The following is a 25,749-nucleotide window of genomic DNA, read 5'->3' as shown; positions in this document are numbered from 1 at the left end:
CTAGTACATTTGATATATTAGCCTAATGCAGGTCTATTGGCAAGGTATTGTTTGAAAATCTGGTGTGGAATATTAAAGTTTTATGTCTGAAATCCATTTTTGAATCCATTTTTCAACTAAAGGTTTCAACTAGAGGTGTAGGAGTATTCAGGTCCAAAAGCAGTTATACCACAATGTAAAAATACTCAATACAGAAACAAGTAAAAGTCTTCAATAATCAGCCAAATATAGGCATCTAGTTTTATTCTGTTTTTACTATGTTTAACACTTTTATTCTTTTATTGCTGTGTTTTTATGTGATTCTATGTGAAGCACTTTGTAACTTTGTTTTGAATGCTATTAAGTGCTGTATAAATAAAAAACAGTTATAATAATAATAACAATAATAATTATTATTATTGTAAAGCATTAAATGTAAAAGTACTTATAGCTTTAAATTATTATATATTATGTTATTGTATTATTACAGATGAATTGAGGTGTAAGCTGCATTTGGATCTTGCGGCTGGTTGTGGAAGTACAGCCAATTTAAACAACTTTTTGAGTAGTTTAATTCATTTTCAGACAACTATATTTATCCCAGAAGGGCAATTCAGTTTCAACTGTCAGGGTAGGTGAGTGGAGCACGTGGACCCAAATGCAGAGACGGTAGGCAGGGACAATTCGATGCAGATATTTATTAATGAAAAAAGCAAAAAGTCATCGGAACAAACCAGAACGCAGGAGACACAGGAACCTCAAACCAAAAGCAGAACAGAAGCAGACAACTTGACAAAGACCGAACTGAAAACTGGACTATAAATACACAGGGAGTGATTGCAAATGAAACACAGGTGAGGGAAACGAGACACAGGCGAGACACATGAAATAATCAAACACAGGAAGTAAAGTGACCAGACACAAGGAGGAAATATTACAAACCGAAAACCAAAACCAGGAAACAAAAGCAACACAAATGAAAGAGCCCCCCAAAAAGTCTAACTAAAAACAGAAAAAGTCTGAGGGCATCAGAAGGATAACAAAAACCAAGGAAGTCAAAAGAACAAAAACACAAAGAGTCCAAAAAACAGAGAAAGTCCTGGTAGGACATGACATCAACTAGCAGCAGCATTCAAACATAAACATCAACATCAACATGTCAGTGACAACAGGTCAATCCAATGCATTACATTTTATTAGAAATGCACCCATACCGATGCTGATATTAGATATCAGTCCAATACTGACTCAAATAGCTGGATCAGGTATTGGTGACATTGCACCGATCTGGTATCAGATACCATTATTTTAATAAATAACAATTCAGTAAATCTATGTCTATGTAGGCTATTTATTTGTTACATTTTGTTTTATAAAGTTAGGAAAGCAATATTTAAGTCAAGCCTGATTATGCCTTACACATAAAGGAATGATCCCAGTCTCTTCCACACAGTGAGGCATACAGCTTATTAATTAAACACTGGTATTGGATCAGTACTTGGTATCGGCCCAAAGCCCAGGTTTCGGGATCAGTATCAGGACTGAAAAAGTCAGATCAGTGCATCCCTATATTTTATAAGTTAATTATATGTTTTGTATGTAAAGTAGTAAAGTAGTAACTATAACTGACTAATCTATGTAGTGGAGTAAAAAGTATATTTGATATTTCACTCTGTAGTGAAGTAAAGTAAAAGCACCATGAGATGGAAAAACTCAAGGTCAAAATTGTAGTATATTACTTGAGTAAATGCACTTAGTTACTCTACACCACTGGCATTACCTGGGAGATTTGACTTTCAGTCAACTAATGAGACATTATCAGTTAAACATGTCAGCTTCCTTCTCAAAGCCCTCTTTATCACAGCGCCATTCATTTCAGTACTGGTGATAGCTGCTGTATAGGCTACTAGTGAATGAACCAAAAATAGGTGTTAGTCATGGAAGTGACATATTTAAAGGAGAGGATGACTGCACTAGCTCCAAAAAATGTATTGTATCACAAATGTTTCAAAGCAAGTTTAACACACATAGAAATATAATCATATGACCTGGTGCAATTACCTTCTTAACAGCAGACAGATTTTCATAGTTCACTGTAACAAATTGCTGTAAAAATAAAGCCAAATTCCAAAAGTAAGGTACTGTTCTTTCTGTATATGGTAAAATACTGTAAATTCTGATGCTCTTTGAAACCAAAACCAAGAACGGACATTAACAGTAGGCTACTGTAAGATTTGACGTAAAATACAGTATTTTCGTTTTCACCACCGCAGTAGTGGAGTGACAGAGGCCACATGCAACCATCAACATCATATAATCACCATTCATCCTCCGTTGTGGAATCAAACCAAAAGGTCAGTAACATCATACTCAGAAAATAGAATTACGTTTGTGCATTTGGTTACCCAATTAGTGACTACGTTTAATTTTTTCTAACATTAAACTGGTATAATCCTAGCAAGCACCTGACAGGCACAAGAGAGCATTTTCAGGTAGTTTATCTTCAGTTGGAAGTTTAAATTACTGGTATTTATTATTTTCACTGCTGTTTGCAAGTCTAGTTTAAAGATTATTTTAGGATGGCTGTTTTCTCTTGAACTACTCATCAGTGAATACTAACATTAGTCCGGTCTGATCTATACCTACACCTTGTTTATCCCACTTGTATTCCATAATTAATAATAGCCTACTATCTAAAGCACATAATGATTGAAGTTTATTCAAATATGTAGCAAAGTTGATTAAGATATGTTTGCTGCTGAGCCCCAAAAGACGGAGAGGTTATATTGGTTATCTTAGCTCAACCCAAGTGTGTTTCTAAGCTGTAGCTAGGTTGCAAATATACTGTTGATGCCAAGCTGTACTAAAACCTGGGACATAATAGGTGATTTGTTACATGTTGGAACCATAGACTGTATGGTTGGAACAGAGGAGAACAGGGGCCAGTGGGGGAAAGTAATGCCTAAGAAGACAAACAAGCTCACAGTGAATCCTCATCACCTCTCTTCTGAAGAACTTGACATCATTTCATTAAGGCAAGTTGGTGTCCTTGTTTAAAATGTTTCTCTCTCCCTTTCAATTGTTTCATTTCTCTTTCTCTCACAATTTTCATTCTTGTTTCTTTCTCACTCAGTGAGAGTGAGAGTGAGTGCCAATTATAATAGAGGACATTTGAAGGCATTACAAATTTTGTTATCCTGCAGTCTGTTTATTCGTGCTTTTATATTTTTAAACAGTAGTTTGCTTGCAGCTCAGGATATTAAAATTAATAATTTACGTTGACCCCCTTTGAAAGGGTATGGGAATTATTTTTTCAAACATACTTGAATGTATTTGGCATATTTGAAAGCTTTTGAATAAATGTTCAGTTCCATAAAGTTGTCACTTGTCTCATCCTCTTTTGTGCCAGATGTTAAGGGTTACACATTTTAAATGTATAACTGAGCTGATCTCATTACTAGACCATTAAGATTGAAGACACATTGTTATTTACAGTATATGTCTGTAATTTACAGTTGTTTTTATTAATATGAATAAGATCAAACTTTTCAGTTGTTTACTGTAACATTTACAGTAAGAAACTGTTCATATAGATTACAATAGCAACACTGTAAAAATACAATATATTACTGCAGGCCAAGCTGCAGTATCAAACTGTAAACCTCACATTCTACAGCAGAATACTGTAATACGTTTTACAGCACTTAATTGTTAAAGTAAATTACGGTAGTGAAACTGTAAAAAAAATACTGTATTGTAATTTTACAGGGAAATTTGTTACAGTGTTTGAAAAGTTATTACTAATGACATTAATGAAGCATTCACAATACCAGGACCTTGAAACAGAAGCATCTAAATGGAATTCAGCCAACAGTGATTTTATTATTTAAATCAAAAAACGCCTATTAGTCACATCATGGCTCCACACACACCTCCTCAGAGGGAGAGATGAATGAATTAGGCCTAAGCCACATTGTTTTGGAAATAAAAACAAAGTTGTTGCCCACTGATATCCAAACACACATCTCTTCCTGGCTCTCTCCATATTGCTCTGTTAGTAGCTACTACAACCCACAAATGTTGAAGTGCAGTTTTATACGACCAGTGTGGCTAGCTACTAGACCTAAATCACATTTGATTGGATGAACTTTTGTAAACGCCCCTGAGTACAGGATGAGTCATCACACACTTGAAACCATTTTACAGGAAGGAAAAAGACAGGGATTTGATGTAAAAATAGTCTGATACTGATTTTTTGACATATATATAGCAAGATATAAATGAACAAATAACACAGGGACATGGGATTAAAACCTGGAAAATGTATTTTTCATTTCATGGCGCCTTTAAAAGGTACTTCTTAGTTCATCATCAAATTCACACATTTTTCAACATTACAAAAAAGTTGAAAAAAAATATATCAACATTAAAATCCATAAACATTTTGACAACAAGAGACATAACTTGAAAACTAAGCCTCTTAGAGTATGTCCCAACCTTTTTTACAGTCTATGGTCCCAACAATGTTCTGTTTTACTCAGATACTATATATAGTATATTGCACATATACTCATCAATGGATCCTTTATAAAAAGTTAAACTGGACATCTCTATCTCATGAGGATAGCAACTCTTCCTCCTTTTCATTTATGAATCTTTGATCTAACACCTACATACAGTACTGTGCCAGCCTCCTGAAGTATTGCAGATTCAGTACAACCTACTTGTGTATATAATGTCAGAAAATGATGATTGATTGATGAACGTTATAATCTCCAAGAGCACAAGATGATGTTCAACCAAATCATTACATTTGTGAAGCAGGAACCAGCAAATATTAGACATTTTGTCTTGAAAAATGACTTAAACAATTAATTGATTATTAAAATTATTGGCAATTAATTTTCTCTCATTTGACTAATTGATAAATCAGGTAATTGTTTCCATACTATCTGGGTTTAGGACCACTGAGGGAAATCAGCCTTTAGTTGTTTTTCAGCATACAAATGCAATAACCACCAGAACACTGCTGGATTTTTGTTGGACAATTTGCCTCAATTATCAAAAAGTTACCAGCTCAGTGTGACCGTTTATGCTGATATCCTTTTCCTTATTAGCACTTATTTATCATCTTCTAGCCATTGCTTTTTTATCGTCTTGGTTTGTTTCATCATGTATTTCTTTGCAAAAGAGTGCCTGATTGGTGTGTGTTTCCCATGAATTCCTCAATCAATCAAGCGCTGTGGTGGGGTCATTAGATGTAGATATATGTTCTGCTCAACAGCCTCTGGACTGACACTGAATGGCTGTATTTGTCACTTGTCTTGTAATTACATCCTTCTCACGCAGGGCTCTATCAAACAGGATCTGTTTGCACATGATCTCCTCCCACATGATGACATGAGATACATTTGGCTCTTGTCAGCAGTATTGTCCATGTTGTCCTGAAAAGAACTATCTGTTACTCACTGCCATCCCCACAGTTGTTTTTTGCTGGAGTTATAGGAAAACCACTAAGATCAACGCAAAATGCAGTTGGCTTACATGTTCGAAGAAGCTCATCCAAAAGAAACAATGTAAAGTTAGCACAGGTCATAATTCAAACTCAAAACCACTGAATTCTCTCCATCATCTCGTTCAGCTTTTCTGCATGAGCCTGAGCGTGTCCACCGTAGATTATTCTTCAAACAAAAAAGTAGATATCGCAAAAGTGTTGGGTGTAGCTACTGTAAACTGAATCATATAGGGTCGCTTTCTGCTCTGGCATCATGAACAGAGTTTTAAGACTAAATTTAAAGGTAATTACTATGACAGTGAGGAGAGAAAACTGAAATAACCCTGAGCTTTTCAAAGCTGTCATTATCATTGGAATTGTAATGACAAGGTTTGGGTCTCTTCAATGGACTTTTTGGGGTAGGACACCCACAAACATGGCATTCCTGAGGTTAACATCGCAGCATATTAATGATATATTGCACAGTGTAGATTACAAAGCTGGGGTCCCTTCTCATGCTTTACGGTTTCAGTTAACTTGAAAGAAAATACCAAATCTTGTATTGAGACTACCTCTCCTTTAAAACATTGTGTTTGTAATATGCTGTGTCATGTCATAGATAGGCACCTCACACACTGTAAGTACAGTAGCAGTTACAAGACGTCCCAACACGATTTAGCAACCTGTTTTAGATTTTCCAATAGTTTATTGTATGTAATTTTATATTTCAAAATTTTCTGTTGTAAAATCTACATTCATGTGGAATTTTAATAGGGAAGTCTCTATTTCAACAAAATGTAGGTGTGTTGACAACTAAGACATAGTGTGATTCATTGCAGGTGGATCAAGATGGATTAACGTTGTCCAGGATGTGTCTGAACATTTCCAGCAAGCAAATATCTTACGATCTTATCTTATGATTGAACAAACACACTATTCTATAAAACTATTCTTACCAATATATTTTAACTCAGATTTTATCTATCACATTATCACACTGTTAACATGCAACCAAAGACATCTATGGGCACAAGTCAGCGAGAGGTCCTGCACATGTACGCTTTGATAGGGGCGAACGACCATTCTGGTGAGCCACAGGATTGAAAAAAGTAGCCACAGTATTTAGAAAAAAGGAAGGAGGAAAGAAAGTCCAATATTTTTAGTCCAAATTACAGTGTTGGAACAGTGCTTTGCACAGTTGAGTGTCCTGGGAGGGGAATGGCATGATGGGTGAACACTGGTGCCAAGCCCCACCCTCCCCACATTGTCCTCTCCGTGGACTTCCTGCACTCATCTGCCCATCTGCAGGACCTCTGCCCTTCCCTTACCCTCGTGGCTAGGCTGGCCGACAGTTCGGTTTCTGCCTCAGTTACCCGCTGCATGAGGTGAAACGGTATAAGCACATGTTAGGTCAGGATTGGGACAGGGTCAGTTCCCTAGGGATGCTTCAGCTGCCAGACTACCAGCGCCTCTTGTTTCAGATCTCTGTCCTCATCCTGTTGATACAAAGTGGGTGAAAAATATCACAGCCCGGTACAAATCTCAGTTCAAGTGAGGTCTCTGAGTTGCTCTGCCTCTGTGCCCATCCTGCACTAAAACTAGTGATCCTGAACATTTCTTGAGAAAGCATTAGCTGATATGCTACAGCATGTAGTATGATACCATGCCAGCCACCCACCTAAATTGGAGAAACAGCCACTCATGCTTTTCATGCATTCTCTTGTGAAACTTGCCTTGCTGCCCAAATATTTTTCCCTTGGAAAACCTGTGGTTAACACAAGGATGAGTGGGAGTGAGATGATTGCTAACATTCTTTTAACTTTTATGCCAGCTGGAGTGCAGGTCGCATTTGCATATTTTAAGGTCGGTGAAACTGCTGCAGATTTAATGTGGTGATTATTGCAGGATCATGAAAGGGAGGCTGCAGAGGATTTTTTTTTTAATAAACATGCATGATTCATTCCAACCACTGAACATGATTTAGCTGAGGTTGTAATACATAATAGAACATAACCAAAATCCATTCTACCTGCAATAATGAGCCACTTTTTAAAGTTGAAATATAGTACTTTTGGTGTTTTGTCTTGATGACATGCTGTTTAATGCCGTCCATGCAAAGCCCCAAAGTGTTTCAATAAATCAAAACTTACTTACATTTTTGTAAAGTTTTATTCCAAAATGAGTGTGAGCATTAGAAAATTGTAATATTTAAGCTGCTTCAAAACTGTAGTAGGCTAATTTATTTCATAACTTATGTGCCTTTATAACATCCAAATAGAAACTTGAATCACTCCTAATTTAGATAGAAGCCCAAATTTGAGCACATAAGTTGTGAAAGTCCAAAAAGTTTCTTGGTGAAGAAATTTCTAGGGCAAGTTTCTACGCAAGTCCTAAATATATTCATAAAATGTATTTCAAGACCATTTGAGTTTTTTTCAGAGTGAGACATTCATTTTGACTCCTTCATTAACCCCATTCTCCTCTCCCAGGAGAGTTTTGGCTTCAGAATATCCAGTAAAGATGAGGAGGGGAAAAACATAGCCAAAAATAATTATCCTCCTCCTCCTTAAAAAAAGAAGAGGGAAATGCTGTTGGTAGGCAGGTAGTCTCCAGCCCAGCTCCCAGGAGGGGGGGACTCCTGATGGAGTTGGGATGGACCGCTACGGGATTGGTGGATGGCTGCTCTCCGAGTGGCCCCATGCCAAGCCCTTATGTCTTTATATACTGTAAACAGATGACCGGACAGTCCTGAGAGTGCATCGCATCCACTCTGCTTCTCTCCATCTTCACTGCTCTCTCTTCAGGGCCCAGGTCAATCTGTGAGAAGGCTGCGCTTTACTCCAGCATCCACCAGGGCTTCTTCTCCTCCTCAGCTCTTCCTTTTTTTTTTTTTTTAAATACTCTTGTTGTTTCTTCTCTCCGGTGGTGTGAAAACAATGGCCACGCCGAGCCCGTTTCTCACACTTTTCGTGTGGCTCCTGGCTGGGAGCCTCTTAGCGGAGGCGACTTACTACCGGCACCACCGCCTTTTCCACCACCTCTACCGATACCGGGAGCATTCCGCCAACACGGAAAACCTCCTCCCTGAGGTCTCCAACCCGGTGGCCGAAGTCTCACAGCCGAGCCACCCCGATATTCCCGAGGTCTTCCACCCGGCGCCTGAAGTCATCCACCATATGCCAGAGGCTTTCCAACCGGTGCCCGAAGTCATGCATCCTGCACCTGAGCCTTACCATCCACCTGAGGTTTTTCAGACCGTATCTGAAGCCTCCTCCCCCGTCAACATGAGCCGGGTTTTCTATGGGATCATGTTTGACGCTGGGAGCACAGGCACCAGGATCCACATCTACAAGTTCATCCAAAAAGACCCTGGTAAGTGCTCCAGTCTCTCTCTCTCTCTGTCTGCCTCTAAAGCAATAGTAGGGCTTTGTCCATGCTGCAGGCTCCTACTGTCTGCTTACTGTTAGGTCATTCAGTGTGTGGTGTAAGTAAGGACAAACATGAACCGGCAGAGAGCATGGGCAATACAGCTTCTAAAAGTAGCCTAGCTGAGGTGGATTTTTAATTTGGCTGTCTGACTCAACTGTGTAGGAAGCAGACCTCTAAAACTGTATCTGGATGTAGGTGACGTGCTGCAGTCTAAATATCACAAGTTGTAAAAGAAAAGCTATGAAATTAAATTAATAGATGCTTCTTTATATACTGAAATATCACAGTTAGCTCTGTATTTTATGATCCGTTCACTGATGCTGACTTTTTCTTTTTTTTTTTTTAGTTGAGCTGCCAGTTCTGGACAATGAAATGTACCATGCAGTGAAGCCTGGACTGTCTGCCTATAAAGACAACCCTGAGGAGGTATGTGTGCCTGTTTGCACCATCTTGTATTATTAATTATCAGGTATATTAGGGAGTTGTCACTGTCTGCAAACCCGCCAAACCACTGGGATTTTCTTTGGGTTGGGTTCATGTGATGTAAACACAGTGTAATTACAAAAATGCCTCCTATTGATGCTGTCACTGTTGTCAACTTTGTCCGCTGTATTTACCTACATTTGACTTAAACAAGACTTTGATCACTGAATACATTTCTTAGTTTGGTTATTAAGTATCTGTCTTTCTTTCTGTTCTCTGACTGGTCATAATCATTAACAATGCTGCTTGTACTATAACTGATTGCCATCTCTTTCTGCAGGGTGGCAACACCATCCGACAGTTGCTGAAGATTGCTAAGAAGACAGTACCAGAGGAGGAGTGGAAGAGGACCCCAGTGGTCCTGAAGGCCACGGCGGGTCTGCGTCTGCTGCCTGAAGACAAGGCAAATGCTCTTCTGAAGGAGGTGAGGCGCGTTTTCTTTCTGCCCTCAGACAGTTTGGCACAAACACCACCCGTCCCGCCAAGGAGCGGGATGAGAAACCACTAAGTGCTTACAAGTGTCACTGAAAAAAAAAGGGAGCAAGTCTGCCCATTTGGTGGCTATCATGTTGCAAAAAACAGCTGTTGTGGGGTTGTGTGGAGTAACCATATTTGTCATTTGAAGTATTAAATCTGGGCTACTGTTCCAGCCATGCTTGTGGTTGAGCTATCTGTCACTCTAACAGAAAAGACACAGTTTGTCTTCCGGAGACTATATCCTAACAACAGTAGATTACTTGGCTGTGTAGTGTATTATAACAGTATTGTTTTAACACATAGCTAGTAAATAATCATATTGAAATGATGGTACATGTAATCCACAGGTGCGAGAGGTATTTGCTGAATCCCCCTTCTTTGTGCCAAACAGCAGTGTTACCATAATGAATGGAACAAATGAAGGTAGGTAATGTTTTGGTGATTTTTGAGGGATTGTCTAACCAGGTGCTTTAATTACCTCATTCACTGAGGATGTATCAAACTATACCGCTCTCGTAATTCTTTTTACAAGAGGTCTGTTAGTACAAATAAATACGCCAGCGTGAGTTGCTGCCCCACGCCCAATAATTTAGTGCGATCCTCCACATCACTCATTAAGACACCCTCACTATGTTACGTTTCATCATACAGTTCATTATCCTCACTTTATGAGTGCAATTACTTGACATCTGAGACACTTGTAATTACCTGGGCTGGTCTGCAATCCTACATGTGAGACTAACTTTAATATCAGCCTAATGAAAGAGTTATCTCTGCTACTTTTTCAACACATTTAAATGGGAAAATATAGCAGTGTTTCATATGTCTGTTGTAATCACTTCTCATGGTTTTACTAATGCAGACATTTTCACTCATGTGCTGTTTTAGGAGTCCTTGCCTGGGTCACAGTGAACTTCCTCACAGGTAAGACATTGCTTGTGTTTTGCTATGGTGGTGTTAGTGGTCAGGAGGCTCATATCTGAGGCTCCAGTGTATACAGAAGCCCGGCAGTGAAAGACTCTTGTCTGCTGTCTGAGGTTATGAGCTTGAATCACTGGCCCCAAACAGGTTGCAAAAACAAGCGATATTTCCTCACGTTTTTCACACAGCTAAGATGCTATCAAGTTTATTTTAAAGAGCAACCTTTAAGCTTCAAACCAAAAAGGTTTTTTCCCTCTTTGTGGGCATGATCTGTAAGCATGCATCATTTCTGACACTAGTGGTTGTAAAGGTAATACATTCTGAATAAAGTTGCAGTTAAACATGTTGACTGCTTATGGATTGCACCTTATTATACATGATCTACATTCAATTTAATGTCTGCTTGTTTATCATTTTATAGGTCACTTGTATTCCAACACAAGGAAGACAGTGGGGATCCTGGATTTGGGTGGAGGATCTACACAGATCACATTTCTTCCCAAGTCAAAGGTGAATAAAAGTCTTTTTAAATAAGTCTTTTTAAAAATGTTTTTAACCAAAAATACACCACTAAACACCTGTTGTTTATCCAACAGAAAACAGTTCAGTCTGCTCCCCCGAGTTACATCGCCAATTTCAACCTGTTCAACAACACATATCAACTCTACACACACAGGTAAATAACAGATTAAGAGGATGCTGTATTTGATTTTGCCCATGAAAACTCAGTTCTGTATAGAAGTAATAAATGTGCTTTTTAAAACATAAGCCGTCATCAAAATTTCACCATAAACCTGTGTCACCATCACATAGCTACCTTGGAAATGGACTGTATGCGGCTCGATTGGCAACTCTTGGAGCATTAGGAGCTGATGGTACAGTATCTACAACTTTTTATCATGAAAATATTTCTTTAATCAATTTATTCAATGGAAGATGGCAAACTGTTTTCTTGTTTTTGTTTTCCTAGGTCTAGATTGGAAAATCTTTACTAGTTCCTGCCTCCCGAAAAAGTTCAGAGAAGATGTGACTTTTGGAGGAACCACCTACAAAGTTAGCGGGATTCCAGACGGTAAGATAAAAGCACTCTGAGGTTTTGATTGCCTCCCCACTGCCTTGGATCCAACAATCCCTGCATTCCTTTCTCAACTCTTGAACACAATAGAGTACAGTATAATACAGTCTCACATGAAAACATTTACCCGCTGAAGTTTCTGTAACCTTGGCGCCAAACGCATGTTTCGTCATCCGTACTCTCTGTCTTCCCTCTTGAACAATTATACTGCAGTCAACCTTGTATTTAAACGAAAAGAAAACTGTCAGTTAAACTTCACAAATAAGGCAGTCACTCCCATACCACAGTCAAGTAGCCAAAAGATGCTGGGCTTGTCCCTGAGTTGTTATTTTTTTTGTGTAACGAGTGGCTTGATCTGGACCGCTCACAATTATGTGGTAAAAATAGACAGGCCAACAGGGCCGCTTTAACTGCTGCTCTTGTCAGCACATGGTTTTGCCGGCACATCTTAGCCAACCAGACCCATGGCACTGTGTGAAATTTGTCCTTCTGGGCTTCCCTTGTATATTATCTGTTAACCCCCCCCCCGCGCCCCCCCACCCGACCCCAAGCTTCAACCCCTGGCTGACCTCAAACAGAGCCTCCAAGCTCTCCTTGATTACATTCCATCCATTGCTGCTTCCACGCACCTCATTGTTTACTCATTTGTACACTCAGTTCATTCAGTACATTCATCCAGTATTTATTAAATAATTATTTGACAAAACTACGTTCACTATCTCTCTCTATGCAGGCTATGCAGGCTATAAGCTGTGCTACTATGAGGTGATGAAGGTCATCAAAGGAATAGTCCTTCAGCCTTACGAAGTGAAAGGCAGCAGTGTTTTCTACGCTTTCTCCTACTACTTCGACAGAGCTGTGGAGTCTGGCCTCATTGGTGAGTGGGCACAGACACACAAAGAGTCACCTTCCAGTGCCATTATCTTTCATGCTTATCATCATCTTACCCACAAAATAGGTATTCATATTGCCATGTTTGTTTTTTCTTCACAGATGGCAGCCGGGGTGGTGCAATTGAAGTCAGGGATTTTAAGAAGAGAGCCAAAGAAGGTAAGAGTTACATGTTATCTTCTCTAGGGTTGGATAAACTTGTGTACGAAACCAACAATCTTACAAGTTATATATATCAGTCTTCTAACCGCCAAATCTTAGAAAAACAGTCTGTGCTCTAAACAGCACAAGTACTAAACTTTGTGTGTGCCCAAACACTTGGCACAATTGTGTTCAATTGGCACGGCGTATCCTGTCAGACAGAATTTATTGTTACAATAAAATGTAACAGATTATTTGCTAAAAAGTTTTATGGAGACAGATTGTAACAAAAATATAGTTTATTTTATAGTAAAAATATGTTAACATCACTATAAAATTTCTAGTATGTGTAACTGATACACACAGTGCTTATCAGTTCTTTGTGTATGGCTAACATAGAACCAGATTTATAGCGAGTCAGTGTGTTATATAAGGCTCTTTGTGTTGTGAGAACATTGTCATATGGTCTCGAGGAACAAGTCTGGCTCAGGCTGGGCTGGCAGCTGAGCAGAGGATGTCTGTCTGGCCCCGGCAGAAGGGCACCTGACAGCCACAAACCACCTTGGGGTTGACACATACTGAAACACACATTGTGTAAAAGGCTGTTTAACACCGCCGCCCACCCACAGCCTTATGCTGACCCTCAGGCGTTCTTCTCACACCTCCTTGTTTATTCCACGAAACAAAACAGAAAGGTCATCTTTTAATCATGCAGCACAGGGGTTAGAAAAAGTGTTTTTTATCATAAATACATGGACTCTATCCTGTGATACAGCGAGGTGCCTTTGTCACATGCTTTTTGTCAGTTGTATGTGAAACTTGTGCTAATGTCATGTCTGTTTTTTTGTGTTTGCAGTGTGCAACAAAATGACCAAATACCGTGCTATCAGCCCCTTCCTCTGCATGGATATGACATATATCACTTGCCTGTTAAAGGAGGGCTTTGGCTTCAAGGACAGCACTGTGCTGCAGGTGAGCCAGTCAGAGCAAGGTTACTGTGGACAATGGATATGGGTGCATGATGAAACTTTTCTGCAAATATGTATTCTGTTTGTACAGCATTTCACAAGACTTAAACATGTTCTTTTGTTAAATCAAAATGACAGGAGAATTGTTTGCTTCTTTGTGGTTTTGATGGATATCCACCTTTCACTCTGTTCCACAGTTAGCCAAAAAGGTGAACAATGTGGAGACAAGCTGGGCCCTAGGTGCAACCTTCGACTACTTCAGAAACCTCAACATCCACTAAGGGCAGCTTGCTGTCGTTGCAGCCGGCACTGAGAGGGACAGTCTGTCACTGTGAGGCTTCCCTTCCTCCATCCACCCTCGATCAGCCTGTCCCCTCACAGACACACCCGGTCCCACCATGCCCCTCCTCTTTCCCTTAACCTCAGCACCCTGCCGAACACTCCGAGAACTGTTGAAAAAAAAGAAATCACTATATTTTTATAAGGCCAGCTATTTCTACTGTATGTCAAGCTCATGACTGGTGGGCTAACTTTTTTTTTTGTAAGACGTTTACATTTTTGAGTCCTTATGGGTGTCTGAGTGTCTTTATGGGTGTCTGAAGTGGGTGTCTTCCTCACCTACATGTAAAGTGTGTAGGCAGTAGTTTAGAAACAATACAGCCAGTCCTGGTATTTTGGTGCTTACTGTGGTCCTGGTGTGCACTGTACACACAGTGGAATTTATTAAGAGATTGGTGCTGGAAGTACAACCATTTGTCTTTCTAAATGCTTGTAAATCAATCTTCTTGTTATTTTAGCAGTAAATTATTTTACAGGACCCTAATTCATTTTCCCCCTAGCCTTAGACAAGTTAGACATAATTGGAAATAGAGCAGTTGACGACCATACAGCTTCTTTTCTTCAGTTTTTGCACATAACACTTTAATTGCAGATATTGTAGCTAAGACATGATCAGTTGCTTTGGTGTCGTCTACAGAGTTGTATATATTCATCAAGTAGTGTTGGATTCACCATGAATCAGAGAGTGCAGTGAAGAGATAGCTCTCACAGAGTGTGCTGTATAGCTGTCGCATGTATGATGTTAATGCCTCTGTTTTTAAAGTTCAGCCATTATTGTTTGTTTTGTCTAGATTGGAACAGTCCTTATCAAGCATGGTTAAATTGCAGGGCCCCCCAAATCTGAACCGTATATTAGACTAGCAATGGAAAAACCTTTCATCAAGGGTAGATAGTGTTAACAACATAATCTACAGCTTTTAAATACAGAAAAAATGTTAACAGACATGTTAAAAAAAGTTTAAAACCTTCATTTGTAGGGATGTAGTTGGTTGCTCAAAAGCAATAATTATATTGAATTCTGTTTGTCATTTTTCTTGTGAACTGTACAAATATTTAAATAACTGAAAGTTTAATAGAGTAGAAAGTTTTAATATAGAGTATTTTAATTACCATTATCAACATTAACTTTCTGTGCATTTGCTTTCTGAGCTATGCCTTTGCAGTCTTTTCAGTATTCAACACGTTCCATAACTACTGCTGTATATACATATTGTAAACTTTTATAAGTGAGATCATTTGACAGGAACTGCTTTTACATTGCAAAACCTTTGTGCTGCACAATTGCTCAAAAATGCCTCTATGTTCATCAGTTGAATAACCTGATGACTGACAGTATGTAAATTTTTATTAAATCCAGTGAAATACTGTAAGTTTATACCATACATGTATGTTTTAATAAAACATGAAAAACTTTCACTGTGAATATTTCTATTTTTTTTTGTTCAAGAGTTCTTGTAATGAAATGTTACAAGGTGCACTAGTCTGCTCTAGTCTCTTATGTAGAAAATTAATTTCAGCTTTGAACTGAACATTAAATCATTTTATTAAACTGTGCAAACATTGGATTCATGACATTGTCTATGACTGTGTCGACATTTTCCACCATCTAAGAATGAAACCCTCCACATATTCTTGTAAAAACTGTACTTCTTGGATAATACAGAACTGTATTTGCAAAACTATGGAGGCTTTTAACATAAAATGAACAATCCTTATGCTTTCCATATGTTATATGTATGTATGATGCGCTCTGGAAACCTGCAGAGCACTGCACTATATGTCAATGTGGATTTATTTTGCACTAAAGTGTATACAAGAAAAACAATCTCAGAAGAGTAAAATAGATCTTTATTATTTTAGGGTTTTTCTGACATTCACAATTTTTTACAGCCTGTACAGCTCACAGTCACTGGATATCCTTCGGCGACCACTGCATGACACACGCTTCACTTGCTTGCAAATGCCATGATCTGTTCCTGCAGAGGCAAAAGAGACATCAACTGAAAAACACCTAACCTTTGAATCATGCTTACCTAAAAGCCTGGTACAAGTGAATGGCTCTTGCACACCTCTATACAAGACCCGTAAACTCCCAACGTTTAATATGGACAGAATGTCACATTCGACTTTATGCCTCCATAGTGAAATGTCTTTACAAGTTACAGTAGTGCTGGTCTGAATCACTTAGTAGGGAATAAAGTCATTTCACATGAGTGGTCGGTAGTAAAAGGGGTGTGAAAACACAAGCCAACACCGCTGTCCGCTGCCCCAGGGCCAGCCCTGCACCCCACCCACACACTTTCGGTAACACTAAATTTGGGGCTAAACTTAGATACCATAGTAGTAGGTTCAGAACCCTGGAAATTATAGACACCACTAAAGTAAAGCTCCGTGTAATCAGAAAAGAGAGGGTGGAGGGTAGGGTCAGGGTGGAGGCGGAGCTTCAGTTTGACAGGTGGTTGATATTATCTACGTGATCGTCAGGTTCACTGGGATGTGCAGTCGGATACGTTGGGAACTTACTTTTAGTGCCGGAAGCATGTTGGTGGCCTGCAGACCGAAGGTGCGTAGGAAAACCGCAGGAGGGGCGTTAGTGGAATAAAGACGTTTCATGAGGTCAATGGCGGCCATCATGGGAAGATTGTGTCGCTGGCGGTCGGTTTCATATTCTAACAGGTGCTGAATCGCTCCTGAACAAGCAAACAAAAAGACAGGGGGGTTAAAAACTGAGAACATGGTTTAAGCTTGTGTATGACTTTCATATGTTTTCTCCATTAAGTCAATATGCTGGTGCTATTTTTACTTCAGGACATTTAACAGAGGAAAAAAACAAACACAATAACACATAACAGGATTTTTGTTTTTTATGAACAGCAACTTACATATAGTTCTTGGCAGAATGAACAGAAAAATATAAAATAAATTCTGCCGGAAAAGCTGATGCTTTTTATAATTCACATCAACAGCATGCATTGGGGTTATGGAAAAAAGCTTAGGAGAAACCACAGTGCTATGGTTGCAGCGTTTGTGTCTGTTTAGAGTTCTCACTGACCTAGGTCCTTCCCGGTAAAGGCTGCTTGGCTCAGAAGCTGCGTGAGGCAAGCCACATCCCCAAAGCCCAGGTTGGCTCCCTGACCCGCCAGAGGATGGACACGATGGGCTGCGTCCCTGAAAAGACAAACATATCCCTCTCTGTGTAAACACGTTCAACACGCAGTGTGCTATTTTATGTACAGTGTGGCATGAATATGTTATTCCATATTTGTCAGGCTTAAGATTGTGGATGAGCAAACAGCTTAAAAGTATACTTGACAAACAGATTTTTAGGACTTTTTTAATCTATATATTAACTTGCAGAGAGTGTTAATGTGCAGGTTCAGTATTATTATCTTACCCAATGAGGGCAACTCTGTGCCTAATGTACTCTGATGCATGACCCATGCCCAGTGGAAACATGACCCGGGTCTTTGGGCCGATCCCTGCCACACTTGGGGGGAGCTGTCGAGGTGAACCTGCAGACGGCATGATGGCTGAGAGGGCGCTGCGGAACAGAGAGCCGGCCTTCTCGATCAGCTCTGACTGGTTCTCATTACTCCACTGTTAGCACACAGGCAGACAGGCAAGATGACACAGAAAGAAACAAGGCCAGAGGAGAGAGAAAACAGACATTATCCTTTTGAGTGGACAAAGAAATTAGCTGTCATAGGAGCAAAGCTTCAGGCCAGCAAAAGTGCTTTTTTACCCCCTCCCTAACTAACTGGTTTGGCAGAGCCTTGGGAGCTGGGCTAATTAAAAGAAGATGCCGGGCAGGCTATGCAGTTGAATTAGCTCTGTTTGAAAAACATTCCATGCAGTAATGGTCGACACTGGGAGACCACAGGTTTAATTAGCAAACCAGGCCTGAAACCAAACGTGACTCAACCATAGTGACCTCGTCCATCAGCAGGCCCAGTAAAAATAGCCAGCTTGGGAAAAAGGAGTTTCTCCAAACATAAAAAAATGAATAGGTATATCATCACCACAGTGAAATATTAGTATTGTATAAAGTCTGGGCAAAACAATGACTCTATTGTTTGTAAATGTCACTGAAAACAGCTCGACACGTGAGTAATTCATGACCTATCTGTCGGAGAAACCATACCACATCCAGAGCACTGCACGCAAAAATGTTGCGACATCTTACTGACAGATGTGGCATCTGACTGTAAATACAGCATCAGCAGTTTAAAGTTGAGAGCGACACTTACGAAGGCAGAGTTGATGGCATCGACGAAGCTCTCCTCGTCCAGCTCCAGCAGCTCCTCTGCGAGTCGATGACTTGTTGACCACACCAGAGAGCTCTCTGTGTCCGACAGCTGCAATGCACAGAGCGTGGAAGCTTTATCAAAAGCTTCTGTGACAGACATATTTCCCAAAGAACTATAACAGTAAACAATGTAGATATATTACCGGTAACATCGCAATGGGTCCTGTTGGGAGGAACCTCTGCCATGCGACATTGTTCTCTGTGGGCTGTCCGACACATAAATTAAATCAAATTAAATATTGTACTGAAATTCTGTGGTAAAGTATTGTATAGCATATATTTTAATTACATATATCATATATTATAAAGGGTGCTCCTGACAGATGTGACATTAAAATTACTATTATGATAAAACCAATTCACAGAGTAACATGTGATGCAGCTTTCTTAAATATTTGAGTGTGCAAATTATAAATACAACGCAAAGGACATGATCCAATACATGCATTATGATTAAATATGAAGTACTAGGCTGTACGTATGAGTGTGATATTCCTTCCGTACCTCTGACAAATGCAGCACAGCAACCACAGCAGATTGGTCATAATTCCACTTGACTGTGGGTATCCCTAATTCCCGCCTCACCATGGAGTTTGGTCCATCGGCACCGATCTGAAAAACACATTGAAAGGTTAAAAACAAAAAAGGACAAAGAACAAATGAATAACTTGCACTATGAGTAATTGAATCCAACTGACCAGCAGCTTGGTCTGAAGAGTTTCACCGTTGGCCAGCGTGACCTGCACCCATGGGATGGAGTCTGCTGCCTGGTGGGGCATGGGCCACGTATATTTCACCACTTTGGACCTATACTTAACTTGCACATTATCTGACAAACAACAATGACACAAAACTGGTAAATATAAAAGCAGCAGCAAAGGAAAAAGCAGTATTTCTTAAAATACAATGGAAACTGGTGTGTCTCTTTCACAACAAAAGGGATCAATCTTCTCTTGTGTGTGTATCATCAAGCTAAAGCAGTGTTTTGCTACTTTTTCCTTCAAAAACGAGAGGATGGTTTGCTTGCAGCCAAAGCAGTGGAAGATCTATAAACCACCCCATAAAACACCACTGGTTTTCCTCCCTGGCACATGGGTGCTGCCGAAGTTCACATTTGACAATCTCCTTAATGGTCTTGGCCTGCCACATTGCACTGACTAATAGTGTTTATCTACGAGTACACCAAGCCACACTTTGCACATGCTGCCAGCTTGTTGGATATTACACTAAAACGGCCCCTCCCCCCCTAAAATATCAGCAGTTGGTCATCCCAAACATGAAAGGATCCTGACCTACGCATGCTCTTGCCCACTTGGAGCAGGACCCATCCACAGAATGGCTACTGGTTGCTGAACACGAATGTCAAATACGAGCTTCCAGTGATTGGAGAGCAGGGTTACATTGAAAACAGCTGGCGCGGGGCACACTCATGTACTGCGTCTCGAGCATAACAACAAAACGGCTAAAATGAGAAAGAAGCGGACCGATGGGAGGCACATGAGGCAGAAACGTGCAACCACACATCCGTTGTTTGGTGCAAAATGTTGAAAACTGTTTATAAATATGCCACTTTAACAGTCAAGCACATAGCAGAGCTGAGTTTTATTTGCGAACCTCACAAAAGTTGGTCTAATGTCAAAAGCAATACAGCACTATACCCTGTCAGCGATTTAGTGCCTTAAGAGGTGGCAGAGCTGGGAGCACATGGCAGCTTTAAATAGGTCACTGGACCACTTCACGTGTCCTCTCAGAGTGCCGGGGCTCTGATTTTTTCAAAAATGTGAGGTTTTGATTGAAATTGCAGGAAAAACATGGATGGCTCCAAGAGCTTAACTTGTCTTTAAAAACAGTCACCAGGAGAGAGTACAAATAAACAAAAACCTAGGGACAGGGTGGAATAAATGTGGTGGCATTAGCTGCCAGACTCAGTGTCCATTAGGCAGAAGGAAGAGGAATCAAGAGGTCTTACAGAGTGCTGCTACTGTGTGGGGCTTCATGTTTAAATCATGAATGATATTCGTTTGCTTACCGGACAAGCTGTCCAGCTGTTTAGTGAGCGCAGCCACAACGATGTCGTTCTCCACGATGTAGGCCATCTCGTCCTGAAGGTTTTCCTTATCGAATGTGATCAGGGCATCTGAGCAGGCATCCCAAACCTAAATGAGAGGCCCATTATGCCTGCGGTCTACAAGTCTACCCTTAAATGCATCCCCTCTCCCTATATATAGCTGGGCAGAGAAGCACTGCTTCATTGAGCTGAACACATCAAAGTTGTTAGCTTCTGTCGGAGGTTGGCACAGCCTGCATACATCAAACCCAGAGAGCTATGAGGGTCACCAACACCCCTCTGGCTGGATGGCTGACTTCAGTTTGATGGAGCTCTCTTGGGGTAGAGGACCAAATGACATTGTGTGATGTGGATTTTTGCAAACATTTTCTTGGAAACACAAATAACAAATGACATGTTTGTGAACATTACAGAGCCGAGTCAATATTTATCCGTGACCAAAAGCAGCAGAATGAGATATAGTTTTGGGCTACTGTAATTCCAACCCTGAAAGCACTATTTGAGTTAAACATGAGGGGTTGAAAGGTGTTTGTACAAGGTTAATCCTCTCCTGGGTTGTAACTATGGTGACACAACCCATCATTCTGCAGTAATACGCTGCTGCAGTACTTTTTTCCAACATGCCATAAAGTAGGGGGATATACCCTACAGAAAACCACTAATGGCAGTGGGTTTGCAACTTGTGATAAGTGGTTGGGAAGAAAGATTTACTGAGAAAAGCCCAAAAATTGTTTTGGTTTTGTTTAATGCTGAGCGAAATGATGCAGCTTTGGGGGAAGAATGACTTACAACTATCCTCGCAAGATTTAAATAATACACTTCCTTGCAACTTTATGGAGAAAAAACCGGGCAAATTGATGCCTTAGTGGCAAAAACTGAGTTTCCCGTCTGTTTCAAATCTAAACCCTCAATGCTTAGTGGACATTTAAGGTGAGAGAGTATTTCATTGCTTGGAAAGAATGTTATTTAGAGCTGACCTGCAGCGCATACTTTCCAGTGCAATGGCAGAGATGTATATGACTGAGATTCAGTCGGCAAAACAAGCCAAAAAAGTGGTAGCAGAGTAAAGGTATAATGGGAGAGGTACGCTACCATAATCACTCTAAGGCACTGCATGATGACATCTTAGGCGCAGAGAGAAACCCTGCGGTCGAGTGTTTGGTACACACTGACCACATCTTACAAGAGGGACTGAGCCTGCACCCGCAGCCGTAAAGCGGGTTCACTTTGCAGCAAACAACCACTCTCTTAATCTTTCATCTTCTTCCCGTTGTTCACATGAATCTTCATAATTAGAAGACCGAGGGGAATGAGTGCCAATTTAAAAAAACGTCAAAATAATTTCTTCTTCATAGAAAACATGGTTTTAATAAATGAGACTTTGCATGGTCAGCGAGTCATCTGGCACTCTGAATGTAACAGGAGATGAACTTTTCTAAATCTAAATTGTGTTCTTTGGCATTTCTTGTGCCACAGATTGTGCAGAGCGACTGAAATGGCATGGATTGCACAAAGGAATGAACAAAATGCATGTTACATGAAACCACTGTTTGCCATTTTAATGCGAACAATTACATACCGTATACATGATTATATGATACAGAGCTGTGCTGCTTGTTCATTAAGCTGAATGACTGAGTAGACGCTGAGTGTCACAGATTTTTCTCTCCACAAATTGCATGGTACTATGAGTGATGGATGACAGAAATACATAAGAGTATGCCAGTAAATTAGAAAGTCTGGAGTACATATGAAGAAAAACTAAAGTTGTGTAACAGAGGGATTTTGGGAGATGCTCAGTGTTGCAGCAGGCTCTAACTATTTTTGTTTGTCTCAAAATTGTACTTTTCTGAACTTTTGACATTGAAGCACAATGGTAGTTACCCTCTCTGTTGCGCAGATGAAAAAAAGCAACTTAATGTCATTGTGCCATGAAGATCCACATACCTGCATCTTTTTATAGGGCTTGCATCTCATCTTTGTGATGTGCTCCCATGCACCGATACCTGCGTTTGCACAGACAAATTTCCAAACAGTTATAAAACAATTTGAATAGAAAAAAGGACAAATATTTTTCAAGAGGCATGGTTACTTTTTAAAGGAAGACATAGTTTGTGGTAAAGTTAATTATTGAGTAATTAAAACATACTGGAGACACCAAAATATTTACTGAAGATAATACAGGAAACTATGGCACAATGCTACAGTGAATACCTGTAAATGGTATGCAGCCAAGTCTGAAGGAGACTGGCAGCGTTCCATGAACATGAGACAAGTCCTCAGATACCTTTAGCTATCTTTGTGCACATACCAGAGCGAGGCAATGAGGTCAGAACCTTGTATCACATTACATAATCTCTGCACTACAGCATTATAACCAAATCAATCGGGGTCTTTTAAACATTCAGTTAAAAAGTTTATGATCAGATAAAGGGTTTAACACTGTAAAATCAATAAATACTTCACTACTGATGCAAGAGTACCTGGTGAGTGAATCGGAGGAGGGAATATGGAAGGCTTTTGGCTTCAATGTCACTGCCTCTCGCTTTTGTTTGTTTTTGGTGTGCAGGTGAGAAAAATCTACTCAGTTTGGCTGTACACAAAATCACAGACACCTGCAAATCAATCTGTATTTTTTCAAGAGTAAACTGTCATATGGCTCATTGGTGAGAAGTAAGTGTGAGAACAATGGTTGTGTGTATCAGTGCATACAGGTACTGAAAAATAAAACAAAATATACAGGTCTGAACTGATGCTCATATTTAGATATTTCTTCACAGGTTTTAGACCTGAGATGGTACATTAAGAGCATGAAAATGTTAAGACAAAGAGTGTGTTTAACAGATGAGTCCATTAAGCCTTGCTAAAGCTACAGGTCCTGAAATCAAATCTGTTTTGACTCCCTTTTTCAATGGGTGCCTAAATATAGACTGCAAAAAAACTCGCATCCTTAATGGCAGAAATAATTTTAAAAAACAGTGTCAGGAAAATTCCAGGTGAACTGTATCACCTGGGGGCAGTGGTGGAAGAAGTATTCAGATCTTTTACTTCAGTAAAAGTACCAATACAGCAATGTAAAAATACTCCATTACAAATGAAAGTCCTGTATGAAAAATAACACTATAATACTAATAATATAATACTTATAATATAAAGTACATAAGTATTATCAGCTTGATGTAGTTTAAGTATTGCAGTAAAAGTCGTGGTTTGGTCCCTCTGACTATATATTATTATATATGACATCATTAGATTATTAATACTGAAGCATCAGTGTGTAGGCAGCATGTTGCTGTTGTAGCTGCTGGAGATGGAGCTAGTTTGAACTCCTTTATATGGTTAGCTAGTTAAGTCCAATGGTTCCCAACCTAGGGTCGGTCCCCTCCAAAGGGTCACCAGATAAATCTGAGGGGTCGTGAGATGACTAATGGAATAGGAAAGAAGAAAAAACAAAGTTCTGATACACAAATCTGTTTTCAGTTTTTTGACTTTTTCTTTAATCTTTGATTTTTGCTGAAATATTGGATCATTTGAACATTTATGGAAATTAAACCATGTGAGAAGTTTAGAGGGAAAAATCACTATTTGGTTTGAGCTGTTAACAACTCATAGACATCTGAAATGTGACCCCGACTACACACTGCTTTTTGTAAGACGTCAAAAGCCAAAAAGTTTCGAAACAACTGGTTTCATCTTCAACAATGTGTTGTATTTTAAAAGCTTGTTATATTATCCATTGTGTCAAATCTTCATCTGAAAAGTAAGTAGAAAGTACAATATTTCCCTCTGAAATGCAGTGGAGTGGAAGTATAAAGTAGCATCAAATGGAAATACTCAAGTAAAGTACAAGTACCACAAAACTGTACTTAAGTACAATACTTGAGTAAATGTTCTCCGTTACTGTCCACTGCTGCCTGGCAGACAGTTGAGGTCAGATGCAGTATGATCCCAGCTAAGCCCCAGTGAAAGGACAGTGTCTGATCCCTGGCTTACCTTGTGGGAGCTATTCAATATTCGAGCACCACAAGCTTAATAAAACAGGTAGGAAGGTAATCACCACAGTAATAACTTTTTGATTTATTTTATGTCTGCCACCTGTCATAAAAGAATGTGACAAAAAAACAAAAACATCCTCATTATAAACCATTCTACAGTGCTGATTCTTTGTGTCAGGTTGTATGAGTGTATACTTTACCGCTGAGGAGGGTGGCGGAGCCTGGACTGATGGAGCTGACTCTGGTGCTGTAGGTGTCTGGGACCTTGTCAATCACTTTCTTGTTGCCCGCTTCAAGTAGAAGAATCTTTTTACCCTCCAAGTTTGGATCCAGGCCTGCCAAAAACAAACATTGTATAAAAGATGACAACACAGGAGCAAGACTGAATCTTAAACATGTTATGTGTTGTTAAAATATTGTGGTGTTGCTGTGAGTGTTTATTTTTGGCATCTATGGTGTCACTGTTTGATTATGAATGATTTTTCTTATTACATAATATCTCAGACTTGATGTTTTGATACATTTTAGAGTAAACAACGTTATTATGATTGTGTCTCCCTAAAGAGATGCAAGTTTAAATGAGGACATCGCGTAGTGTTGACTGTGATTTTGGCTGATTAGTTAGGTAACACAGCTAAATGTGGTCACTCAGTAAGTGGTGGGAGGACTCACTCACCTAGGGAACATGCCATTGCAGATCCAACCATCCCTCCCCCGGATATAATAACATCATAAACCTCAGTCTTGCCAGAATCGTTGCCATGTCCTGCACACACTAATCCTCGGCTGGCGATTTTTATAACAGACAAGTGCTTTTCAGCAGTAAAACACCGGCCAAGTCCGTTTAAGGCCAGCGTCGCCCTTGTGATCTTGTGCATTATTCTGTCTTCACTCTTGTCTCTTGTCTTACTATGAGACAAGCCCCGCAGTAAACACAGGATACACCGGTCCGACTGCGAAGCTTGGACACTTTTATACAACAATCAGATAGACGTTTCCCCTTGAATGTGTCCTAATAACAGCGACTGTCTCGCCCGTTAATCCGGCCATGTTGTGTTGACAAGCACTCCAGAGGAAGTACTTCCTGTTTCATAACCAATCACAAAAGGCGACCGTCGCGGCTGCCGTAGCTGCTTCTGTCCACAAACAGCGCTAAAGCTGCCGAAACTGAGCGCTGGACAAA

The 25,749-nt window shown here is 39.9% G+C and overlaps 2 protein-coding genes and 1 long non-coding RNA gene across 3 annotated transcripts; 2 read left to right on the top strand and 1 right to left on the bottom strand.

Moving 5' to 3' along the window:
- The first annotated feature begins 7 nt into the window (after window positions 1-7).
- LOC137199519 (uncharacterized) lies at window positions 8-3,359 on the top strand. Its single transcript, XR_010931799.1, has 2 exons — window positions 8-2,333; window positions 2,891-3,359. It is a non-coding gene; the product is annotated as an uncharacterized lncRNA (long non-coding RNA).
- Window positions 3,360-8,106: 4,747 nt separating this feature from the next.
- Window positions 8,107-15,613, top strand: entpd5a (ectonucleoside triphosphate diphosphohydrolase 5a). The gene is made up of 13 exons (XM_067613852.1): window positions 8,107-8,845; window positions 9,249-9,328; window positions 9,666-9,809; window positions 10,210-10,285; window positions 10,751-10,786; window positions 11,205-11,293; window positions 11,380-11,459; window positions 11,597-11,658; window positions 11,754-11,855; window positions 12,592-12,735; window positions 12,852-12,908; window positions 13,747-13,862; window positions 14,056-15,613. Exons 1-13 carry the CDS (start codon window positions 8,410-8,412, stop codon window positions 14,137-14,139), a joined length of 1,506 nt encoding a protein of 501 aa, XP_067469953.1. The 5' UTR covers window positions 8,107-8,409; the 3' UTR covers window positions 14,140-15,613.
- A 414-nt stretch (window positions 15,614-16,027) lies between these two features.
- coq6 (coenzyme Q6 monooxygenase) lies at window positions 16,028-25,616 on the bottom strand. The gene is made up of 12 exons (XM_067613853.1): window positions 25,243-25,616; window positions 24,767-24,901; window positions 22,519-22,577; window positions 20,533-20,659; window positions 19,202-19,332; window positions 19,008-19,115; window positions 18,647-18,709; window positions 18,445-18,552; window positions 17,592-17,794; window positions 17,250-17,365; window positions 16,721-16,887; window positions 16,028-16,173 (listed from the first exon to the last, which is right to left on the bottom strand). The coding sequence occupies exons 1-12, from the start codon at window positions 25,442-25,444 to the stop codon at window positions 16,144-16,146; spliced, it is 1,449 nt and encodes a 482-aa protein (XP_067469954.1). The 5' UTR covers window positions 25,445-25,616; the 3' UTR covers window positions 16,028-16,143.
- Between the last annotated feature and the right edge of the window lie 133 nt (window positions 25,617-25,749).

The sequence above is a fragment of the Thunnus thynnus genome, chromosome 16 (assembly GCF_963924715.1).
Source record: "Thunnus thynnus chromosome 16, fThuThy2.1, whole genome shotgun sequence".
NCBI lineage: Eukaryota > Metazoa > Chordata > Actinopteri > Scombriformes > Scombridae > Thunnus > Thunnus thynnus.
The sequence above is the reverse complement of the archived record's forward strand: the minus strand, read 5'-3'. Positions and strand labels throughout refer to the sequence as shown.

Coding starts and splice junctions, on each gene's coding strand:
- entpd5a (XM_067613852.1), top strand. CDS start 8,410: ATGGCCACGCCGAGCCCGTTTCTCACACTTTTCGTGTGGCTCCTGGCT. Junction 9,810..10,209: donor CAAATGCTCTTCTGAAGGAG/GTGAGGCGCGTT, acceptor TGTAATCCACAG/GTGCGAGAGGTATTTGCTGA. Junction 11,659..11,753: donor TGGAGCATTAGGAGCTGATG/GTACAGTATCTA, acceptor TTGTTTTCCTAG/GTCTAGATTGGAAAATCTTT.
- coq6 (XM_067613853.1), bottom strand. CDS start 25,444: ATGCACAAGATCACAAGGGCGACGCTGGCCTTAAACGGACTTGGCCGG. Junction 18,710..19,007: donor CTGTGCTGCATTTGTCAGAG/GTACGGAAGGAA, acceptor TGTGTCGGACAG/CCCACAGAGAACAATGTCGC. Junction 16,174..16,720: donor ACATGCTTCCGGCACTAAAA/GTAAGTTCCCAA, acceptor TTGCCTCTGCAG/GAACAGATCATGGCATTTGC.